This window comes from Zophobas morio, unplaced genomic scaffold (assembly GCF_036711695.1).
Source record: "Zophobas morio isolate AGI-343-1 ecotype UQ-CSIRO unplaced genomic scaffold, CSIRO_AGI_Zmor_V1 ptg000030l, whole genome shotgun sequence".
Classification (NCBI taxonomy): domain Eukaryota; kingdom Metazoa; phylum Arthropoda; class Insecta; order Coleoptera; family Tenebrionidae; genus Zophobas; species Zophobas morio.
In genome coordinates, this window is record NW_026972135.1 from 4,684,082 (window position 1) to 4,709,247 (window position 25,166).

Here is a 25,166-nt window from a genome sequence, read left to right on the forward strand (position 1 = left end):
TCCGAAAGATTAAAAATCGGGAAACTTGAAAATCGAAAAGAAAATTTGCAAAATTCAAAAGTTAAAAAATCGCAAAATTTTAAATTAAAAACTAGAAAAATTACAAGTCGGAAAATTAAAAACCAAAATATATCAAAATTCAAAAAAACGAAAATTGAAATCATTAATTGTTTTGAATAACCTGTTTAAGCAAATCTAAAAATATGAATGCAATGACTAAAAGTCGGATTCAAAAGTTTAAAATTGAAAAACTGGAAAAATTGCAAATCGAAAAACTGACAAACGAAATGTCGAAAAATTGGAAATGGAAAAAAGTAAAATCAAAAATGGAAAATCCAGAAGAAAAATCGAAAAATGACAAAATTCAAAATAAACAGTCCAAAAATTTATAAATTCAAATCGAGAAACTGATGGAACGAAAAACTGAAAAATTGAATATCCAGAAACTGAAAAATTAAAAATTGGTACACAAAAAAAAACAAAATTGGAAAAAAGGAAAACTTAAAAATATCTAAAAATTACATACCTGAAAAATTGAACAACTGCAAAATTAAAAAAGCAAAATGTAAATCCTAAAAATGTAAAAATGAAACAAAAAAATTCGAAAATTCAAAAGTTGAAAAATCGAGAAATCGGGAAATTCAGGTTAAAAAATGGAACAATTTAAAATCGAAAAGCTGGAAAAATTGTAAATTATAAAGCTGTAAACCTGAAAAATTAAAAAATTGAAAAATCAAAAAATTAAAAAATTCCAAGTCGAAACTAAAACATGAAAAAATTTAAATCTGCAAATTAAAAATACTGAAGAAACGAAAAACTGAAAATACAAAACTGCATTAAAAGTGAAAAAATTAAAAATCGGGAAACAGAAAATAAAAAAAATTGCAAAATTCAAAAGAAAAAATTTATTGAAAACTGGAAAAAACGAAAACATAAAATATCTAAAAATTCTATAATTGAAAAATCGAAAATCTGTAAAATAATTCAAAAATTTTAAATCCCAAAAACGTAAAAGTGAAAAATCCAAAAACTAAAAATCCAGAATATAAAAATCGAAAAATTAAAAAATTCAAATGTTGAAAAATCTAAAAATAAAAAAACCTAGAAACTTAAAAATGGAAAAAATTGATTTCAAAAATGAAAAGCCCAGAAGAAAAATTAAAAAACATGAAAATTCAGAATTAACAATTGAAACTGGAAAAATTGCAAATCGAAAAATTGAAGACAGAAAAATTAAAATTAGGAAAACTGAAAATTCCAAAAGCAAAATGGAAAAATAAAAAAATTCACGAGTGGCAAAATCTAAAAATTTCAAACTGAAAAGTAGGAAAATTGCAAATCGACAAATGAAAAAACGAAAAATTGAAAATTCGGAATATCGAAAAATTACAAAATTGCAAATCTGAAAAATTCAAAAGTTGAAAAGCAGAGAAATTGAAAAATATATTCAAAATTCAAAAGTCGAAAATCAAAACATCAAAAATTTAAAATCGAAAAATTTTAAATTCAAAACTAGGAAAATTACAAGTCGAAAAATTAAAACGACACATATCAACACTGGGAAAACGAAAACTTAAAACATCTAAAAATTCGATAAGTGAAAAATCGAGTAATTGATAAATCGAAAAACTGCAAAATAATTGTAAAATTGAAAAATTAAAAAAAAAAGCAAAATGGAAATTTTGAAAAATAAAATAACAAAATGATTGAAAAATTTATAAATTCCAGAAGCGTAAAAATGAAGAAAAACCTGGAAAATCCAAAAACCAAAAATCGAAAATATAAAAAATCGAAGAACTAAAAAATTCAAAAGTTAAAAAATCGAAAAATTGGAGAACGAAATGTTGAAAATCGAAAAATTAAAAATGGAAAAAATTAAAACGAAAAATGAAAAATCGTAAATTCAAAAATTTAAAATTAAAACTCAAAAAATTTTAAACTGAAAACTGAAAAAATTGAAGAAACGATAAATTAAAAATAGGAAAACTGAAATTTCCAGAAGAAAAATTGAAAATTGGAAAACTCACAAGTTGAATAAATATATGCTAAAAACTCTAAACTGAAAAACGACAAACTGAAAATTCGAAATATCGAAAATTTACAAAATGGCAAATCTGAGAAATCTAAAAGTTGAAAAGCCGAGAAATTGAAAAATAAAATATTTAAAAAGTCAAAAATCAAAACATCAACAAATTTTAAATCGATAAAATTGAAGTAACAAAAAGCGAAAATTCGAAAAATTAAAAGTGGGGAACTTCAAAATCGAAAACAAAATTTTTAAACTGAAAACTAAAAAAATTAAAAAAAAAATTAAAAACCAAAAAAAAAAACGAAAAATATCTAACAATTCGATAAGTGAAAAATCAAGATATTGAACAATTAAAAAACAAAATGATTAAACAATCCCAAAGTCGTAAAAATGAAGAAACGAAAAATTAAAATATTCAAAAGTTAAAAAATCGAAACATCAAAAAATTTAAAACAGCAAATCGATAAATTGAAGTAACGAAAAACAGAAAATCCGAAAGATTAAAAATCGGGAAACTTGAAAATCGAAAAGAAAATTTGCAAAATTCAAAAGTTAAAAAATCGCAAAATTTTAAATTAAAAACTAGAAAAATTACAAGTCGGAAAATTAAAAACCAAAAAATATCTAAATTCAAAAAAACGAAAACTGAAATCATTAATTTTTTTGAATAACCTGTTTAAGCAATTCTAAAAAATATGAATGCAATAATCAAAAGTCGGATGGCCAGGCTAGTATTTGCCAAAATAGGACACATTTTGACAAATGACCTACTTTTCTAAGAAAACGCACTCGCCCCGCCCACCCACCCTCTATTTTCTTGGAAGGTATGTCATCTGCCAAAATCGGTCTTATCTTGGCAAGTATGAGACTGATTTTTGCAAATAATAGATCCTCTAAGAAAATAGGGGTGGGTGGGCGGGGTTAGTACTTGTCAAGATAAGACTGATTTTGGCAGATGACCCACTCTTTTAAGAAAATAAAGGGTGGGTGGGCGGGGCTAGTACTTATCAAGATGAGACTGATTTTGGCAAATGTCATATCTTCTAAGAAAATAAAGGGTGGGTGGGCGGGGCTAGTACTTATCAAGATAAGATTAATTTTGGCAGATGATTTATTTTTCAAAGAAAACAAATGTTGGGTGGATTGCCGGTGGGGCTAGTACTTGCTAAAAATAAAAAAATAAAAAATCAAAAAATGACAAATTGAAAAATCAGATAAATAAGACATCGGAAAATTGTACAACTGTATAATCGGAAAATCAAAAGCTAAAAAATCGAAAAATTGAAAAAAAACAAATCTTGCAAAATTGAATTCGAAATTTCTGTTTTAATTTTTTTTTTAGTTTATAGATTTTTCAACTTTTGAATATTTCATTTGATCATTTTTTTGACAATTTTGCAGTTTTTAATTTCAATCTTTGGATTTTTCAAGTTTTAACATTACAATTTTGGAATTTTTGATTTTTAATTATACAAGTTCTTAAGTTAAAATTTTTATTTGTTATTTTTCGAATTTTTACTAAAAGAACACATTTATTCGAACCGAAATTTTGAAAAATCGAAAAATCCAAAAATTGAAAATTAGAAACAAATTTTTTAGATGTTTTATAGTTTCCTCCCTTTCAGAACCGTGTCTTTATGTCTAGTGTAGATTCTTCTCATTAGAATTCTCTGACTGGATATTTCAATAAATTCGCCTTCACTCTGGAAGTCACGGCTCGTTCGTAATTTGATCAATAATAACTTGACTGATTTATTAATTTTTTCACTCTGTATGGGCAAATATATTTCGATCAAAAATTTGCCATGTCTATGATAACTTTAAAACATCTCCAAGATTTCAAATCATTCGGTTTTGCAGATTCCAAATTAAATGTCAAAAAGTTGTTTATTAATTTTGATTTTTTTCCAAAAATCTGAACGTTTCGGGTAAAATCTCTATTCGGTGTCATAAACTACATGTATATGACTATGTTATTTGATGCAATTTAAAACCCATGTACTATGTACAATTTAGAAGTGACGTCATCGCTTTAGTGGTGGTTTATTTTCTTGTAGACAATTAAAAATTTTTTTTTTCAGCAGACAGATTTCACGACTGAGGATACCCCAGAGGGTCAAATAAAGGTATTGGAAGAGAATCAGTACAGCAAAGATGCCATTGAAAAAAGTATGCATCCAAAGAAGGGAGGAAGAATAGATGAAGAAACAACAAATAAGACTTTTTTTGAAAAGGTAAATCTGTTAATGAAATTCATTTTTTAATATGGTAGTTATAGTCAAGAAAGACAAAGATTACAGTTTTTTCTGCGACATTAAAGTACCACATGTTGTTTTATTTTTAGAGTTTTCAAAAAAAACCTGGTACCACCGATAAAGGAAGAAAGTACGAAGTTATGATTATGACTCACATCATTCTACAAATGGTAAGCGACAGTAAGATAAAAAATTTCTACGTTTCGTCGAACGATGCAAGTTTCGGTGACTTCGACGATGTAGTTATCGAAGTTGAGACAGATCGGGGTACCCACACAAAAGCAATACAATTAAAACACAGTACTCGAGGAAGATTAATTATTATAGACCAACTAGCTAAAAAAAACGGAGATTTTAGCATAACCAAATATTTCAACTCTACCAAAAACATACAGGACAAAGCGCAACAATTTATATTATTCACCAAAAACAAATTTAATATATCAAACAAAACAAAACTCAAACTCGAAGGAGAAGAGTTTTACATAGAGTTGAAACAAGTTTCAGCTTCAGAAAACAGTGACGAGGTTTTAGGAATCTCTAAAAATATAAATTATTGTTACAAATTTGAAATCATAGAAGACCAGTGGACTAAAGCAAATCTTGAAAAAATTCAACAATATCAATCGTTCTTCGAACGCTTTCGTCTTTACACCAACCAAGAGCGTCTGGAAAGTCTTACGACATCAACAATGGGTATATTTACTAAGATGTTTTGTTGTAATGAAGAAATATTCAACGCATATTTTAAATTCATATCGGAATGGAGTATGGAAGAAAGAAAGAAGGAAAAACTAAGCAAAAAATTTACGCAACGTTTAATCGCACTTCGTCTGCTTTCTCCTCATATCGAACCGTTTGCTTTTGGTCCGATCACTGACGAAATGAGGATCCTTCGAGACGCTATTGATCAATTCGACATCACGTTATTGAAAAAAAAAGCCAGCAACGAAGTTAAAAAATTGTGGGGCGACTTGAACAAAAATATTGATCTCAAAGAACTAAACAAAGTGCGATCACGATATTCTATTTCTTCTGTCTATATATCTACTGTCGAAAATCTTGACGACAATGTGTTGTCGCAATTGTTATGGTTGATGGACAAAAGTCCGTTGATTGTAAAAGATCACAAAAATATCGAAAAAGCGGTTCAGCTTTGCCGTGATGCAAAGTTTGTTTTGCTTGGTGAAGGAAAATCTAGACAATGGATGGACGATCGTTCCGTATTTCAAAACTTGTCACATTTAGAGTCAAAACTTGAATTACATGAAAAAGTGTTACAAAATTTTACCATTTCTTTGCAGGGAAAAGCCGCATTTAATTTAAAGATTGCTTTCGAACAAAATCAAGAAATTTTGAAACATGTAACTGTGAACAAACTTTTAGAAATGTCAAATGGTGCATGCTGTATAGACGGACCAAAGGAAATTTTTCCAAATCTTTATATCGAAAGATATTTGTCGCTCAATATTATAGACATCAAATATTTAGAAAATGTTAATCAAAGCACTGTTATTATTTTGACTTGTGAAGAAAATTTTGACGAATTAAAGATATCTGAGAAGTATATTTCAATAGACATAAACGACTTTTTTAGTGCTACAATTTCCGAACTCTCCAAGACTCCAATTATTATAACTAGTAAAAGTAAATGTAGCGAATTCGAATTTCAAAAAGTATGTTCTAAAACACCGGATTTCAAAGTTGTACATTATTTTAATTTCTTGAGTAACACAAATTTAGAATGGGTACGAAGTAGAGGCGACGTTAGCGAACTGCGAAATTATAAGTTAAGTAATTTTTCCGAAAATGAGAAAGAATTGTGGCGCGTCGAGTTTAGCAACAATGTTAATATAATAACGGGCGATCCGGGCATGGGGAAAACTGAGTTAACAAAAAGTTTAAAAAACAACTGTTGTCCCAAATATTGGACCGTGATTATGATTCCTCAAGATGTTAACTTGTTCGTTAAAACTTTAGAAAATTGCGAGATATCAGATTACGTAAAACGGTTTGAATCATTTATATTGCACAAAAAATATCAACACCTTGACCAGTTAGATCACGAATTTTTCAAAATGTGTTTGAAACGAAACAACATAGTTTACGTGTGGGACGCCCTCGACGAAGTTTTAACCAAAAATTTAGACCCTACTTCAATTTTAATTCTTTTATTATCACAACAGAATTTCGCTCAGTGGGTTACTTCAAGACAACACTTGAATTCTTTTTTTGAAAAAAAATTCAATGTGTTGCCCATGAGTATTAACCAGTTCAGCGAGCTCGAGCAAGAAAGTTACATCAGGAAACGTCTTTCCAGTTTTATTTCGTCCGACGACATGAAAATAACCATCGAGAAAATTAAATCCACGTTTGCATTTACAAAACACATCGATATTTTGGGAATTCCGCTTCAGATATTTTTGCTTACAGAGATATTCCTTCAAAATAAAGACACATATTTGGAATTATTGAACGACAAGTTTCTTTTGACTGACTTATACCGCTACTTCATTGATGGAAAATTCACGTTCTTTTTCGAAGGCAAAGTACCCGTCATGGGTGATTATTGGAAAGCAGAAGTCAGGAGGAAGAAAGAAGAAAAAATAAAGCAGTATGAGAAGTTCGCATTTCAAATAATATTTCCTGATGAAGTTTTGAAACAATTAAAGATCGACTGTCCACAAAATGTGGATTTACTTTCTGAAGAATGCGCAACTGTTGGTATTATAACTGCGTTTCAAAACGGCGTTCCGCATTTCGTGCACGCTTCCTTTGCCGAGTATTTCGTTGCCTTGTATTTTTCTAAAAAATTTGAAAAGATACGCAGAGACATATTTTTTGATCGAAAGTATAGTAATGTACGGTTTTTCTTCGACATGTTAGTTGGTAAAAAATCACCGGTGCACATCGCGATCTTGTACAGAAATTTTGAAGAATTAAAGAGTTATAACGACGAAATAATAAATCGTAAAGACGACTGTGGAAGAAGTGCCTTACATCTCATTTGTTCTTGGGGACAACGACATCCACGTTTAAAGGTACAAAAAAGAAGTGATGGTTACGTGATCAAGGACGATTACGAAGGGTTTAGGGATTTTTTTGAAACAGGAGAATATTTGCTCGCAATCCGGTTTTTGTTGAAAAAATGTGAAGTTTCAGACGAAGATTCCCTATTTAAAATCACCCCCTTAGCATATTGTCGAACAAGTGAAAGTTTGGGGGCTGAGTTGGAATTATTACAGTCACGAAAATTGCAATTCCAAAGATCGTACCGTAAAAGTGATAGAATTAATATTTTGTATTATTCAGCCCAGTTAGGATACGACAAAACGATTAAAAAGGTTGTTTCCAAAAATTTTCGCTCTTGTTACGACGAAGTCAATTTTGCTGGTCTATATAGTGATGAAACCCCCTTGTTAGCTGCTTCCCGATTTGGATACCCAACAATTGTGGAATATTTAGTCGAGTGTGGAGCCGAAACCAATTACGCCGGTGAGTATGGTCGGACACCACTTTGCATAGCTTCCACAATGGGCCACCATAGAATTGTCGAATGTCTAGTGAAAAACGGAGCTGAAATGAATCGTGCTGATGTGTTTGATGTGACACCGCTTTACGGGGCATCCTCAAACGGCCACGAAAAAATTGTCGAATGCCTGTTGAAATTCGGAGCCGAAGTCAACAACGCTCATTTATTCAATCGGATACCCCTTTACGAAGCTTCGTCCAAAGGCCACGAAAAAATCGTCGAATGTCTAGTGAAATACGGAGCCGAAATCAATCGCACTAATAATAATGAACAGACACCGCTTTTCATAGCTTCGTCAAACGGTCACGAAAAAATTGTAGAATGTTTGGTAAAAAACGGAGCCGAAATCAATCGTGCTGATGATATTTATGGTAATACACCGCTTTATGTAGCTTCCTCGAACGGCCACGAAGGAGTTGTCGAATGCCTAGTGAAATGCGGAGCCGACATCAATCGCTCTAATAATTATGACGAAACACCGCTTTTCGCAGCTTCGTCAAACGGCCACGAAAAGATTGTTGAATGCCTAGTCAAAAACGGAGCCGAAATCAATCACGCTGATATTCACGGATGGACACCGCTTTATGCAGCTTCCTCGAATGGCCACGAGAAAATTGTCGAAGCTTCGACACCGCTTTCCGCAGCATGTAAGGATCAACGCATGGGAATAGTAGAATTTCTGGTAGCGAATGGTGCGACGCTATAGTTAAAATGGGAAGCATTTAAAATAGAAAAGACACTGAATTTGCTAAAGATAACGAACAAAATTTATCGGTTGTTCTGATTGTTCGTACCAATACACAAAAAGGGAGATAAAGACGATATTTTTCCAGCTGGGTATACATATTCGACTATCAAGAAAGTGAAACAAAATTTAGTTAATGTAATCCTGATGCCCTGGATCGCCGGGACTCAGTGGCGGATGATAATTACTGAATTTAATCGTCACTTATTTTCTAAATACAGTATAACATCAATAATGCGAATTATTTGGGGAAAGGTGTGTTCGGATTAGCAATTTGTTCACATCAGCGAATTTCCCAAAAAGCGCTCAGAGGGCACTGAACAACTTCATACACTACTGAAAACAAATTTCAAGAAATAAACCTTAATTTTATTAAACTGAAATAAAGTATTCTTAACCAACAATGGATAATATTCGTATTATCTTCTTTATGCAAATTTCGACCCATCTTCGACGATTTTCGAAATTTAACTAAATATTTCCATGTAGATTTTGGGCCACAGAAGTCACTTCTAGCTTCATTTCTTCGATAACTTCAACCGTTTTTCCAGAATCATCCATTTAAATATTGCAATTTTCAAAAATTTCAAAAAGTTCGAATTTCATAACGAATTTTCCGAAAATATTGCTCCGTTATCATAAACATGCTATATTTTTGGAATCAGCAACTTGGGATATATATATCTCTGAATTTTCAGAATTTTTTGACAACTTTTTCAAAAATGAAATTTTACCCTATGGTAGTACTTGCCACATAACCTACCCTCTAAAAAAATAAGACTCATTTTGATAAAAGATCTACTCTTCTAAGAAAAGGTAGTAGCCCCGCCCACCCACCCTTTATTTTCTTAGAAGAGCCGGTCATCTGCCAAAATTGGTCTTATCTTGGCAAGTATGAGACTGATTTTTGCAAATCACAGATCTTCTAAGAAAATAAGGGTGGGTGGGCGGGGCTAGTACTTGTCAAGATAAGACTGATTTTGGCAGATGGCCCACTCTTCCAAGAAAATAAAGGGTGGGTGGGCGGGGCTAGTACTTGTAAGTAAGAAAAGCTAGCTAGTACTTGTAGTAAGAAAATGAGGGAGGGTGGCGGTGAGCTGGTACTTGCCAAGATAAGACTGATTTTGGTAGATGATTTATTCTTCTAAGAAAATAAATGCTTTGTGGGTGGCGGGTGGGGCTAGTACTTGCTAAAAATAATAAAACAAAAGATAAAAAAATGACAAATTGAAAAATCAGATAAATAAGAAATCGGAAAATTGTACAACTGTATAATCGGAAAATCAAAAACTAAAATATCGAAAAATTGAAAAAAAACATCTTATAAAATCGAATTCCAAATTCCTGTTTTCATCTTTTTTTAGTTTATAGATTTTTCAACTTTTGAATATTTAATTTGTAAGTTTTTTGACAATTTAGCAGTTTTTAATTTCAATCTTTTGATTTTCAAGTTTTAACTTTACAATTTTGGAATTTTTTGATTTTAAGTTAAAATTTTTCCTTTTCACGATTTGTCATTTTTGGATTTTTTACTAAAAGAACAAATTTAGTCGAACCTAAACTTTGAAAAATCGAAAAATCCAAAAATTGAAAATTAGAAACAAAATTTTTAGGTGTTTTAAAGTTACGGTAAACATGGCAATCGCTGATCAAAATTACTTTTTACTCCCTTCGGTGACAAAAAATCAAAAATCGAAAATTAAAAAAAATATACTTCCATTATGTTGATGTTTTTAAAAATCAAATAATTGAGAAATCGGAAACTACCACAATTGTAAAATTAAAAAATTGAAAGTTTTTTTCAGTTGCCCAGATAAATCAAAAATCGAAAGACAGATCAAAAATTGAAAATTTAAAAAGCGAGAAATTGAAAAATTCGAAAGTTGAAAAATGGAGAAACTGAAAAATCTAGTAGTACTCGCTACGATAAGACTGATTTCGGCAAATGATCTACTCTTCTAAGAAAAGGTACTAGCCCCGCCCATCCACCCTTTATTTTCTTGGAAGAGTAGGTCATCTGCCAAAATCAGTTTTACTTGGCAAGTATGAGACTGATTTTTGCAAATGATAGATCCTCTAAGAAAGTAAGGGTGGGTGGGCGGGGCTAGTACTTGTCAAGATAAGACTGATTTTGGCAGATGACCCACTCTTCTAAGAAAATAAAGGGTTAGTGGACGGGGCTAGTACTTATCAAGATGAGACTGATTTTGGCAAATGACATATCCTCTAAGAAAATGAGGGAGGGTGGCGGTGAGCTGGTACTTGCCAAGATAAGACTGATTTTGGTAGATGATTTATTCTTCTAAGAAAATAAATGCTTGGTGGGTGGCGGGTGGGGCTAGTACTTGCTAAAAATAATAAAACAAAAGATAAAAAAATGACAAATTGAAAAATCAGATAAATAAGAAATCGGAAAATTGTACAACTGTATAATCGGAAAATCAAAAACTAAAATATCGAAAAATTGAAAAAAAACATCTTATAAAATCGAATTCCAAATTCCTGTTTTCATCTTTTTTTAGTTTATAGATTTTTCAACTTTTGAATATTTCATTTGATAATTTTTTTGACAATTTTGCAGTTTTTAATTTCCATCTTTTGATTTTTCAAGTTTTAACTTTACAATTTTGTAATTTTTTGATTTTTAATTTTTCAAGTTCTCAAGTTAATATAAATTTTGAAAAATCGAAAAATCCAAAAATTGAAAATCAGAAACAAAATTTTCAGATGTTTTAAAGTTACGGTGAACATGGCAATCGCTGATCAAAATTACTTTTTACTCCCTTCCAAAAACTCGGTGACAAAAAATCAAAAATCGAAATTTTTAAAAAATATACATCTATTTTCTCGATGTATTTAAAAATCAAATAATTGAGAAATCGGAAAACTGCCACAATTGTAAAATTAAAAAATCGAACATTTTTTCATTTGCCCAAAGAAATCAAAAATCGAAAGACAGATCAAAAAATTGAAAAATCTAGTAGTATTTGCCAAGATAAGGTTCATTTTGGCAAATAACATACTTTCTAAGAAAACAGAGGGCGGGTGGGCGGGGTATCGTAGTCTTTTTTTGGGGAAGCTGAAAATATTTGGAGGCTAGTTGTGTTTTTTTTTTCTAAAGTGCGAAAGATTCTCATTTTCCTAGACCAATAAACTGGAAGCAATCGAATGATATAAACCTTGTAGTTTTGCACCTTCCTAGATTGTATTAGTTTCCACTCCCAATCGACAGAATAATATAATTAGCCCCGCCCACCCACCCCGCCTCTATTTCAATGATTAATTTTATGTGGTCCCATGGAATGAATGGTTTTATACTAAACAGAAATATAATTAGTCGTTAGAATGAGAAGAGCGGGTTGGCTAATGACATACCTTCTAACAAAATAGAGGGTGGGTGGGCGGAGCTAGTGCTTGCTAAGATAAGAGTGATCTTGGCAAATGACATACCTTCTAGCAAAATAGAGGGCGGAAGGGCGGAGCTATACTTGCTCAGATAAGACTGATTTTGGCAAATGATATAGCTTCCAATAAATTGAAATGTAGCAACTTTTACAGTTCCAGTAGCAAAGAATTTACGATTAGCGCTTTTTTTCACATCCTAGATTCGATTAGTTTCCACCCCCACTTCATAGAAGAACTACATTAACCCCGCCCACCCACCCTGCCTTAATTTCGGTCTATATGAAATTAATGATTTTATACTGAGCAGAAATAAAATTAGATTGATTTTGGCAAATGATCTACTCTCTAAGAAAACAAAGGGCGGGTGGGTGGGGCTAGCACTTGCCAAATAACCTACCCGTTACGAAAATAATTCTTGTAGATTTTGGGGCGCAGGAGTCACTTCCGGCTCCATTTCTTCGAGAACTTTAACTTTTTTTCCAGAATGAAATAATTAATTCAGTGTATTGAAATATCACAATTTTTAAAAATTTCAAAAAATAGGTGCATGTTTTCAAGTTCAGTTCGAATTAAAGAGATATCGACTTCAACTAGCCTCTGTTGGGACAATCGTGGGTTCGGATTATGGAGGCTATACTGTGTTCTAAAAATCGGAAATTTATCGAAATTTATTTCCCATATTTTTTTGTTGGTTTTTAGACAACTTGTCCAAAGGTTCAATTTTGCAATACTCCCCTGTAGGAATTTTTTTATCTTCTCCCCATCATCATCGAAAATTACTAAAAAAAATTGTTTTGTGTACTTAGACCTCCAGAAGTTTGTTATAACTTCATTTCTTCTAAATTTTCTATTATTTTTCCAGAATCATCAAAATGAAAAGTCACAAATTTTGAAACATTTTGAAAACTTTACTTTAAATACCAATATTTCAAAAAACGGTCGCCATACCGATTTTGAATTATTTTCTCAAATAGAAAAATATTAGAAAATTTCACTTTAAATCACAATATTTCGAAAAATCGACCACCATATCGATTTCGGATTATTTTCTCCGATAGAAATATTATTCCTACATAACCATGATTTTTTTTATAATCTTTGGCCACCCATTTTTTCCAGAGTTGTCCCTAAATAACTCCTTAACAAAAATGTTACTACTATTGTGTATTTATATTCAGCTTGTCGAAATTTATTTTTCAGAATTTTTTATTTCTTTTTAGACAACTGCATGAAATTTTTTACCTTCTCACGAGTATCATTGAAAATTTCCAAAAAAAAAAAATGTTTTTTTAGACCTCCAGAAGTTTATCTGTGCGAAATTTTCTACCATTATTTCAAAATCGTCAAAATGAAACGTGAGATATTTTTAGATGTTTTAAAAATTTGAATTTAAATCCTAATATTTCGAAAATCAGTCACAATATTGACTTTGAGTTATTTTCTATAATAAATGTAGTATTGACTTCATTACTTCGAATTTTCCAACCTTTTTTCCAGAATTTTCAAAATAAAAAGTGACAAATTTTGAGTCATTTTAAAAATTTTACATCAAATCCCAATATTTCCAAAATCAATCGCCATATCGACTTTGGATTATTTTATATGATGGACGTTTCAATCGTGAGCAATCACTTTTTTTTTCAATAATTTTTGGAAATCATACTTTTTTTCTTAATTTCACGAGTAACTCAAATTTTCAACATTCCCATTGTGTACAAGTTTTGACCTTCTCCCGAACATCATCAAAAATTACCAAAAAAAAAATTGTTTTGTTTAGACTTCCAGAAGTTTATCAGTTCGAAATTTTCTACCATTCTTTCAAAATCTTAAAAATAAAAAGTGAGACATTTTTAGATATTTTCAAAATTTGAAATTATTGATTTTTGACTAAAAGAACAAATTTATTCGTACCGAAATTTTGAAAAATCGAAAAATCCAAAAATTGAAAATTTAAAAAGTCAGAAATTGAAAAATTCGAAAGTTGAAAAATCGAAGAACTGAAAAATCTACTAGTACTCGCCACGATAAGACTGATTTTGCCAAATGATCTACTCTTCTAAGAAAACATACCCCCCGCCCACCCACCCTTTATTTTCTTGGAAGAGTAGGCCATCTGCCAAAATCAGTCTTATCTTGGCAAGTATGAGACCGATTTTTGCAAATGGTAGATCCTCTAAGAAAGTAAGGGTGGGTGGGCGGGGCTAGTACTTGTCAAGATAAGACTGATTTTGGCAGATGACCTTCTAAGAAACCAAAGGGTGGGTGGGCGGGGCTAGCACCTTTCCTTAGATGAGTAGGTCATTTTCGGCCTCATTTCCACGCTAATTTCGACTTGTTTTCCAGAATTGGTTAATTAATCCAGTGCATTGAAATATTACAATTTTTAAAAATTATAATAATTAAAGGTCAAAAAATACAAATGCAACATATTTTTCGTTTTTGTTATTTTTTAAGTTTAATAACTTCGTCAACTCCATCCGTGCGTCCCTGGGTCGATGCACTCTTTTTTTTTTTTTCGTCTGTTAGAACGTTTTTGTACCTAGAGAAAGATCTCTCAACGTCACACGATGTTAAAGAAGAATATTTGAAATTAGAAATTTTATCACATGTCTTAAAATCCTTGCTCTACGAGTTTGGATTTCAACTTGACATCGGCGACTGTAACAAAAACCATAACATTCCTATATATAGCTATTATTGCAATTTGACTTACATTTCATGAAGACTCAGATGCTCATGTTCTCATAGTAAATAATCAGGTCTTAACACCTTTGGCCAATTGTTAACTCAGTTTTTCCAATCCTATTATTAGAATTAGAAGAGATCCTTTGTCTTAATTGCCCTTTGTCATTTCTAAATTAAGAGTACACTCTGACACACCCGTTTTTGTATCTATGTTTATAATTAACCTTAAATCAATTGGAGGATTAATTCTAGTGTCTCAAATGGTGATTGATTCACTAAACAAGATTTTTTTTTCATACACAATAATCAAGACTAGCAGTATTTTCTCCTGGTGTATCAAATCAATGTTGATTCAATTTGTGAAACATCACTCAAAATGTGACATATATTGTTTTCTACCAATAACCTTCACTTGTCATTTATCCAATTTAAAACAATTATAGTAACTAGTATGGATTATTATGTACCTACTATATTGTACTATTATGTGTAACTGATTTTGCTAATTCGCTAGCAGAAATAATAATAATAATAATCGTATCTAATAATTAAGAAATTTGTTTCTGATATTGTTAAAATTGCAACATCACGACTAAACTGTGTTCGTGATAAATTACAAAATGAATTGTATGTTTCGAAATAAACATGTTTGTTTGTTGATTTATGTTTTATTAACCTAAAATATCTCAGTTTTTTTTCATTCAAATCTGAAGAAGTTACTTTCTTCTGTATAGGTGTAAATAGACTTTACCAAGTCGGAAGGCTTGTTTTTCAATATTTTAGAAGCTATGTAATGTCGAGACGAGAATAAATTTGTCTAGTGGATGCCATTAAAGTTCTGTAAAAAAATAGGTGCTGCAACTAGGAAAAAATGAACATTACACTTATCGTTTTATCATCACATTATTACACCTTTTCGGAATTTTCATATCTTGAAGGTCCTGATAATACGTTATCTGTTGACAACACCTTTAGAATAGTCACCGTTTAAATAAACATTGAGATAAAGTCAGTTCTACCTACTGAGTAACAAACTCAGAGTAAAAGTTTCTGCTGCTGTGAATGTTAAAAAAAGGAAAAATCGTAACGGGTAAGTTGCAAATTACGTAGTTTTTTATATAAGAATTTAGTATTAATGAAATTGATTTGTAGATGTTGCTGATTCGTGATAACTATTTGACGGTTTGGTTACTAAATAGTACTTTTCTCAGCAAATATATTCAACGTTGTCGCTATGGACTCCAGTTCCGACGAAGAAATCAGAATGTGGAAAGAAGAGTTAAGACGTAAAATAGAACAAAAGAAACGAAAAAAGCGTGAAAAAATAAATAATAGTGGGTTACACACGTGTCAATCTGATGAGAATCCTTGTTCTTCAAAAATGGTACTATAATTCATTCTATTTGCTGCAATAAAAAATAAATAAAAACAAATATTGGACGCCATGTTGCCAAACAATTTTTTGTCGGTGTCGCTAAACTTTTACAATAATAATTTTTGAAACAGAAAGATGAAAGCTTAGAACTGTTATTTAACTGGTTAACTGATATTAATTTGATAACATTTAACGTATTATTTGCCCGTAGACAATTAAAATTATTGTTTTCAGCAAATAGATTTTACAAAAGATGATATCCAAGCCAGCCAATTTAAGGCATTTGGAGATAATCGACACGTTAAAGATGTAACAAAGGAAAGTATACATCCGAAGAAGAGAAGGAAAATACGTGCAGAAACCAGGAATAAACCTGTTAAGACATCTACAGATAATAAAAAAATTGAAGAAGTGACTGAAGAAAGTGTAATTCCAAACAAGCAACGAAAAATAGATGCAGAAATAACAAAAAAGTTTGTTCTGGAAAAGGTAAATTTGTTAAAGAAAATTGCAGTACTGTTTAATCACTGGTTGCTTTATTTTCAGACTTTTCAGAAAAGATCCGGAACAACCATCAAGGGTCAAAAGTACGAAGACATGATTATGGCTAACATAATACTTCAGTTGGTAAGCGACAGTAAAGTAAAAGACTTTTACATTTCGTCGAACAACGAAAATTTTGGCGATTTTGATGATGTGGTTATCGAAATTGAGACAGACCTGGGCATCGAAACGAAAGCAATGCAGCTAAAACACAGTAATAACGAAAAATGTTTCAATACGTTTGATTTAACAAAGAAAAAGGGAAACTTTAGCATAGCCAAATATTTCAACTCCGTCCAAGGCATAAAAGGCGCAGCGCAACAGTTTATTTTGTTCACTACCTACGGAACTGATATTTCGGACAAAACGCCATTTAAACTCGAAGGAGAACAGTTTTACTTGAAGCCGATTAAGGAGTCAGGTGAAGACAGTCTCGACCTTTTAAGGACTTCGTATTATAGATTTCAAATCATAGAAGACGAATCGACTATGCAAAATCCTGAAAAAATCCAGAATTATCGAACATTCTTCGAACGTTTTCGTCTTTACACTAACCAAGATTATGTAGAAACACTTAAAAATTCAACCGTGAATAATTTTAATACCAGGTTTGAATCTAAAGAAGACATTTTCGACAAATACCTTAAAGTCATAGCAGAATGGAATATGAACGAAGAGAAAAAGGAAAAATTAAGCAAGAAAATGATGCAAAGTGCGATTGCTCTTCAGTTGTTATCTCCTCACGTTGAACCTTTTATATTTGATGGTTCGGCTAACGACAAAGCGAAAATCCTTCGAGAGGCTATTTGTGGGTTTGATATTACTTTGGCCGTAACAAGAAATCGCGACATAGTTAAAGGATTGTGGAGTGATTCGGGCAAAGACATTAACTTTGAGGAACTGAACAGGCTAAGGGCACTTTATTCTCTTTCTTATAGTAATATAAACACACTAGAAGGTATAGATGCAAATACGTTGACACAATTATTTTGGTTGATGGACAAATGTCCATTAATCGTGCAAGAACACGAAAATGTGGAAAAAGCTATTCAGTTATGCCATGACGCAAAATTTGTTTTGCTTGGTGAAGGAAAATGTAAAGAATGGATGATAGATCGTTCCGTGTTTCAGAACTTGTCACAATTACAGTCAAAACTTGATTTATGTGAAAAAGTGCTACAAAATTTTACTATTTCTTTGCAAGGAAAAGATGAAGTTAATTTGAAAATTGCTTTCGAACAAAATGAAGTGTTGTTAAAGCACGTAACGGTAAACGAACTTTTAGAAATGTCAAATGGTCCTTGCTGTATAGGCGGACAAAAGGAAGCTTTTCCCAATGTTTATATCGAAAGAAATTTATCGGTCAATGTTATAGATATTAAATATTTAGAACATGTTAATCAAGACACTTTTATCATTATCAATTGTGAAGAAAATTCTGAACAGTTAAAAATATCCAGAGGGCATACTCTAATTGATATAAACGATTTTATCGCTGCTGTAAATTTCGAAATTTCCCAGACTCCTGTTTTCATAGTGAGTAAGAATAAATGTAGCGACTTTGATTTTCAGAAAGTGTGTTCTAAAACACTGGGTTCCAAAATAGTACATCATTTTAAATTTCTTGATGGTAAAAATTTAGAATGGATACAAAGTAACGGTGAAGTTGGTGAATTGCAAAATTATAAGTTAAATAATCATTCCAAAAACGAAAAAGAATTTTGGTCTTTCGGTTTCAGCTACCACATTAATCTAATAACAGACGACCCGGGAATGGGGAAAACTGAGTTAACAAAAAGTCTAAAAAACGGTTGTTGTTCTAAATATTGGACGGTGATCATGAATCCTCAAGATATTAATTCATTGTTTAAAACTTTACAAACTTGTGACGCATCAGATTACTTAAATCAGTTCGAATTATTCATCTTAAACCAAAAATATCAACATCTTGGACAATTAGATCTAGAATTTTTCAAAATGTGTTTGAAGCAAAACAACGTCGTCTACGTGTGGGACGCTCTCGATGAAATTTTAACCAAAAATTTGGACGCTGCTTCAGACTTGATCTTCATGTTATCGCAAAAAGGTTTCGTTCAGTGGGTTACCGCAAGGCAACACTTAAAGTCCTCTCTTGAAAAAAAATTTAACGTGTTGTCGGTGAGTATTAACCAGTTCAGCGACAGTGATCAAGAAGAGTACATTAGAAAACGTCTTGAGACTGTTGTTTCCTCTGGGGATATGAAAAGAACGATCGACAAAATTAAATCCACGTTTGCATTCACAAAACATATTGATATTTTGGGGATTCCACTTCAGATTTTTATGCTCACAGAGATATTTCTTCAAAATGAAGATTATTTAGACTTGTTGGAGAGTAACTTTCTCTTTACTGATTTATATAGCCATTTTATTGATGGAAAATTCAAGTTCTTTTTCGGAGGCAAAGTGCCGGTAATAGGTGACTACTGGGAAGAAGAAGTCAGAAAGAAGAAAGAAAAAAAATTGGAGCAGTATGAGAAGTTCGCACTTAAATTAATTTTTCCTGAAGACATTTTTGAAGAGTTAAAGATCGATTGTTCACAAGATGTAGAGGTAGTTTCTGATGAATGCGGAACTGTTGGTATCATCACTGGACTACAGAATGGCATTCCGCAATTCGTGCACGCTTCCTTTGCCGAGTATTTTGTTGCTTTGTATTTTTCTAGAAATTTTAAAATGATACGCAGGGACATATTTTTTGATGCAAAGTATAACAATGTACGGTTTTTCTTCGACATGTTAGTTGGTAAAAAATCACCGGTCCACGTTGCGGTCTTGTACAAAAATTTTAACGAATTAAAGAATTATGATGACGAAACAATAAAGCGTAAAGACGATGGTGGAAGAAGTGCCTTACATCTCATTTGTTCTTGGGGACAAAGACATCGACGTTTAGATGTAGAAGAAAGAGATAATGTTTATGTAGTCGAGAACGATTGGGAGTTTAAAGGGTCACTAGACACAGGAGATTATAACGAGGCATTGCTGTTTTTGTTAAACAAATGTGACATTTCTGAGCAAGATTCGTTACTGAAAATCACGCCTCTGGAATGCTGTCGGGAAAGTGAAAGTTTGGGGGCGGAACTGGAATTATTACAGTCAAGAAAATTGGAATTCCAACAATCGTATAGTAGAAATGATAGAATTAATATTTTGTATTATTCTGCTCAGTTGGGTTACGATGACGCTGTTAAAACGGTTATTTCCGAAACTTCTGTATCTTCTTGTAACGAAGTAAATTTTATTGTTGAATACAGTCATGAAACTCCTTTGCCAATGGCTTCACAGAGAGTTATAGAATATTTTGTTAAAACCGAAGCTGAAACGACTCGAGCTGATAATAAATGTGGTTGGACCCCTCTTTACTCAGCTGCGTCTAACGGCCACGAAAAAACCGTCGAATTCCTAGTGAAATGCGGAGCGGAAATTAATCGCGCCACAAATGGTGGCCGGACATCACTTTATATAGCTTCGTCGAACGGCCACGAAAAAATCGTGGAATATCTAGTGAAATATGGAGCCGAAATCAATCACGCTGTTGATAATGGTTGGACCCCGCTTTACGCAGCTTCGTCGAACGGCCACGAAAAGATTGTCGAATATCTAGTGAGACACGGAGCCGAAATTTATCGTGATGATGCCGCTGGGTGGACCCCACTTTTTGCAGCTGCCTCGAACGGTCACCACGATGCTGTTGAATGCCTAGTGAAATGCGGGGTCGAAGTCAATCGGGCTATATATAATAGTCGCACACCCCTCTACCAAGCGTGTTTAAATGGCAAGGAAAAAACAGCCGAATGCCTAGTGAAATGCGGAGCCCAAATCAATGTCACTGATATGTCTGGTGAGACACCACTTTATGCAGCTTCCTGGGTAGGCCACGAAAAAACTGTCGAAGTCCTAGTGAAATGTGGAGCCGAAATTAATCATCCTGATAACAGTGGTTGGACACCGCTTTACGCAGCTGCTTTCAATGGTAACGAAAAAGTCGTCTATTATCTAGTGAAATCCGCAGCCGATATCAATCACGCTAATAATAATGGTGATACACCGCTTTACGCAGCTTCCTCGAACGGTCACGAAAGAATTGTCGTATGTCTAGTGAAATATGGAGCAGAAATCAATCATGTTGTAAAGAATGGCTGCACACCACTTTATGTAGCCTCTTCCAATGGCCACGAAAAAGTTGTCGAATGTCTAGTGAAATTCGGAGCGGAAATTAATCGTGGTAATAGTGATGGTGCGACACCACTTAACGTGGCTTGCTCAGAAGGCCACGAGAAAGTTGTGGAATATCTAGTGAAATGCGGAGCCGAAATAAATCGTGCTAATAATGATGGTTGGACACCGCTTTACACAGCGTCTTCGAAAGGCCACGAAAAAATTGTCGAATGTCTAGTGAAATGCGGAGCCGAAATCAATCGCTCGACAAATGATGGTTGGACACCACTTAACGCGGCTTTTTTGAACGGCCACGAAAACATCGTCCAATACCTAGTGAAATACGGAGCCGAAATCAGTCGCAGTAGTGACGGTGAAGTGACACCACCTAACGCGATTTTGCCGAACGACCACGAAAAAATTGTCGAATGTCTAGTGAAAACTGGGCTCGAAATCAATCGGGCCAATGACGATGGTTGGACACCGCTTCATGCAGCTGCCTCGAACGGCCACGAGAACATGGTCAAACACCTAGTGAAATGCGGAGCCGAAATCAATCGTGCTGATAATGATGGTGTGACACCACTTTACGCGGCTACCTTCAACGGCCACCATGAAATTGTCGACAGTCTAGTGAAATTCGGAGCCGAAATCAATTGCATTGTTAATAATGGTCGGACACCGCTGTACGCTGCTTGTTCAAAAGGCTATGCAAAAATTGTCGAATGTCTAGTGAAATCCGGAGGCGACGTTAATCGTTGTGACAATGATGGTTATACACCGCTTTACGCAGCTTCTAAGAATGGTGATGAAAAAATTGTCGAATATCTAGTGAAACACGGTGCCGAAATCAATAGCGCTGATAAACATGGTTGGCCACCACTTCACGAAGCATCGTCCAGGGGTCACGAAAAGATTGTCGAATGCTTGGTGAAATGCGGAGCTGAAATCAATGGCGGTGATAATTATGATCGAACACCGCTTTTTGTGGCTTCTGAACACGGTCACGAAAAAGCTGTTGAATATCTAGTAAAATCCGGAGCCGAAGTCAATCTCGCTGATAATCAGGATCGGACACCGGTTCATGCAGCTTCAATGGGCAACTACGAAAAGATCGTCGAATGCCTAGTGAAATCCGGAGCAGATGCAAAACGGTGTGATAAATATGGTCAGACACCACTTGACATAGCGTATAAGTATCACCACAAGAAAATAGTAGAATTTCTATTAATGAATGGTGAAACGACGTAATTTAAGTGGCAATGATTTCATCTTTTCTGTTTCATTTTATTGTAGAAAACACCAAACACTTAGAATTGGCTTGGTAGGCTCCTTTTGGTAATTTTATCATCAAAACAAACAAATAATTTTCGAAAAAAGAGACCGACATTTTATGAAAATGTTTATTGTGAATATCTGTTCACGATAAAAAATGATTAACAGCTTATTATTCTGAGCAATTTGTTAACTCAATTTTCCTGTTTTATTTTTTAAATAATTTAAAGGATTTTCGATAGCTTTACCGTGTGAATGGAAGATGGGAGATTATTTCTTCAGTGCGTTATGTGCGGGGGTTTCGGGACTGCCAAACAAATAATAAAAACATTCTTTTTATTAATAAAGAAACCAAAAAAACATTTCATAAGATATTTTAAAAATTATAAACAAAAACGAAAACAACAGAAGAAAAATCCATTGAAGCATAACCAACCAAATACTAGACAACATGCCCAAAATTTCTGCCTTGTGAATATAAGTAAGCTCGTAATGTTGCCAAATTTTGATCATTTTTTGTGAAAGTTAGTCATCAGTACTTGGTAAGATAAACTTGATTTTGGCAAATGACACACTCTAAGAAAAGAGAGGGCGGGTGGGCGGGGCTAGTTCCTGCTACGGTAAGATTGATTTTGGCAAATGACGTATCCTGTAAGCAATTTAATTAAATTATTATAATAAAAGACACTCGAAAGTACTTTTAAATTCTTTCCAAAGAGGAATACCTAGGCCCTTAAGTTTGTTTTAAACTAAAAAAAAACAACTTCGTCCCAAAATTAATTCAAAAACAGGTCAGGTTAGAATCAATATTTTTACTTCCTGAGCGAGTAATTGAGTCCATCGGGAGACTTGTCATTTTCATGTTTTATCGACGTTTTACGAGTCCTAGAGTAGGAGAAAAGTGATCTCTGGTTTGTGTCTGTTGGTCCGGCTTCTGTGTCGATTTTCAGTAGACACGTAATCTCCGAAACTACACTAACCAAAATTTGGCTAATGATCTCCACCACCAATGATATGACGTCATCTTCAAAATTTACAGTAATGTATATTTTTTTAATTTTATAAAATAAGATACTCATTTGCTTGTGATGTACGAACCTGTGTTCTGTTTGCACTCTAGACTAAATGTTTTAAGGTTATTGAAATTATGGTTAATGGTTAATTAAAATTTATTAGTTTATCTACTCCCAAAAAATTGATGACGTCATCTCGCTCTATATTTTTCTCTTTCAAGCAAAACGTAAATAATTTTGGATTTTTGTTTTAACTAACTGCCAATCTTGTTACTTCTATATTTTCACTACACTCGGCTGAATTTTAGCCTCTTTCCTCTAGGTAAGTGTACGTCGTCACAAATATTCTGTTTATCTAAAGACGAAATTTTAGAAAATATTTTTTTTCGTCAGAAGGCAGCAAAAATCCGTATCATACATTAAACAACTATCGGACGAAAGTTTAACAACTTGTACAGAAATTATAATAAAAAATAAAATCAGTGCTCCAACGATACATTTGATCAGATGCCACTTTGCAAAAAATCGATTTCAGTTTCACTCTTATAATTTTAGGTTTAATGCAGACTCTTGAGTTTGAATGCTGTGAACTATAATATTTTGCCAAACTTGTAGTGTTTGTTTCAAAAAGTAGTAATTAAGACGTATGAAAGGTAAATACTGAAGTGTAAGCATTAAATTTGTCCACATCTTAAAAATGAACATAACAGAGGAAATGTGTTTGACAAAATTATCACCACGTAATACGAATTAGGTACATGATCTTTTCAGAGAAATATTTAAATGTACCGACTGTAATGATTAACAAATTTGTTACTTACACTTATTTTGTAAAAATTGCTTCATTACGCTAAATTGTGTTTGTGATAACTTGTAGAATTAATTACACTATGCAACACTAAAAAATTCACAGAAAGTTCAGATAGTGTTTGAGGTTGGGTATACTCCATATACTAAAGAAAAAAATGTTTTATACTCATATCACATCACAAAACATAGATAACGGGTGTTTTGTTTTTCTTACTTTTTGAGACACTTGATTGCATTTAATCGTAAAAATATCGCTTTTATGTATCCACCCATGCTTGCACACTTCTGTTGGTGTCTTCAGAGGGATACTGCGAGATCTGGCTACAATAGGAATGCCAATCGTTCGAAAAAAAAGACCTTTTCTAATGAAAAATGAAGTATTGTTTTATTAATTTTGTATGATTTCAAAAAATTCAATAAACACTTTTCATTGTGATACCTGATGTGATAGGTTGGGTACCTATACTCCATATACTAAAGAAAAAAATGTTTTATACCCATATCACATCATAAAACATATATAACGGGTGTTTTGTTTTTCTTACTTTTTGGGTCACTTGATTGCAGTTAATCGTAAAAATATCGCTTTTATGTATCCACCCATGCTTGCAGACTTCTGTTGGTGTCTTCAGAGGGATACTGCGAGATCTGGCTACAATAAGAATGCCAATCGTTCGAAAAAAAAGACCTTTTTCAATGAAAAATGAAGCTTTGTTTTATTAATTTTGTATGATTTCAAAAAATTCAATAAACACTTTTCACTTTGAAACCTGATGTGATACGATTCTTTCAAGCATGATCCTCAATTGAGTTTGAGGTAAGAAATTTTAACTACATACTGTGCATTCTGTGAATTTTATTTTTTTTTAATTTGTTGCATAGTGTTATATCTGTGTATGTTTTGAAATAAATATGTTTGTCTTTTGATTCCTTCAATTCGTATTGATTTTTTTTTGTTGACGTCAGACAGACAAACGACCGATAACAACTGAAGGCTTATTTTTCCAAATTTTAGAAGCTATGAAACGTCGAGAAAACCATAAATTGGCCATTTGTCTAATGAACGCTATTACAGTTCAGTAAAAAAAATTACGTGATCACACTATATTTTTCCGGAATTTTCATATCTTGAAGGTCCTGATAACGCTTATAAGTAGAGCTGTGCGGTCCAAATTTAAACGTTGCGAATCGACCCCTACTACGGGAGACCAGTGTCTCGCAGCCGATGTTACGTATCGCGAAGAAATTTACGCGAAAAATAATGTTCACTGAAAATCAGTTGATGATTTTAAAATCCAT

General features: G+C 32.7%; 2 protein-coding genes across 2 annotated transcripts in view; both read left to right on the forward strand.

The window, feature by feature from the left end:
* LOC135138909 (uncharacterized) overlaps positions 1-25,166 on the forward strand; it is a 54,366-nt gene that overhangs the window by 11,742 nt on the left and 17,458 nt on the right. The window contains exon 2 of the mRNA XM_064068937.1: positions 4,111-4,263. Coding sequence (XP_063925007.1) covers positions 4,111-4,263 — 153 coding nt within the window. The remainder of the gene's footprint in view (positions 1-4,110; positions 4,264-25,166) is intronic.
* LOC135138263 (uncharacterized) lies at positions 15,656-22,610 on the forward strand. The gene is made up of 4 exons (XM_064068201.1): positions 15,656-15,741; positions 15,804-16,035; positions 16,261-16,515; positions 16,573-22,610. Exons 2-4 carry the CDS (start codon positions 15,886-15,888, stop codon positions 22,018-22,020), a joined length of 5,853 nt encoding a protein of 1,950 aa, XP_063924271.1. The 5' UTR covers positions 15,656-15,741; positions 15,804-15,885; the 3' UTR covers positions 22,021-22,610.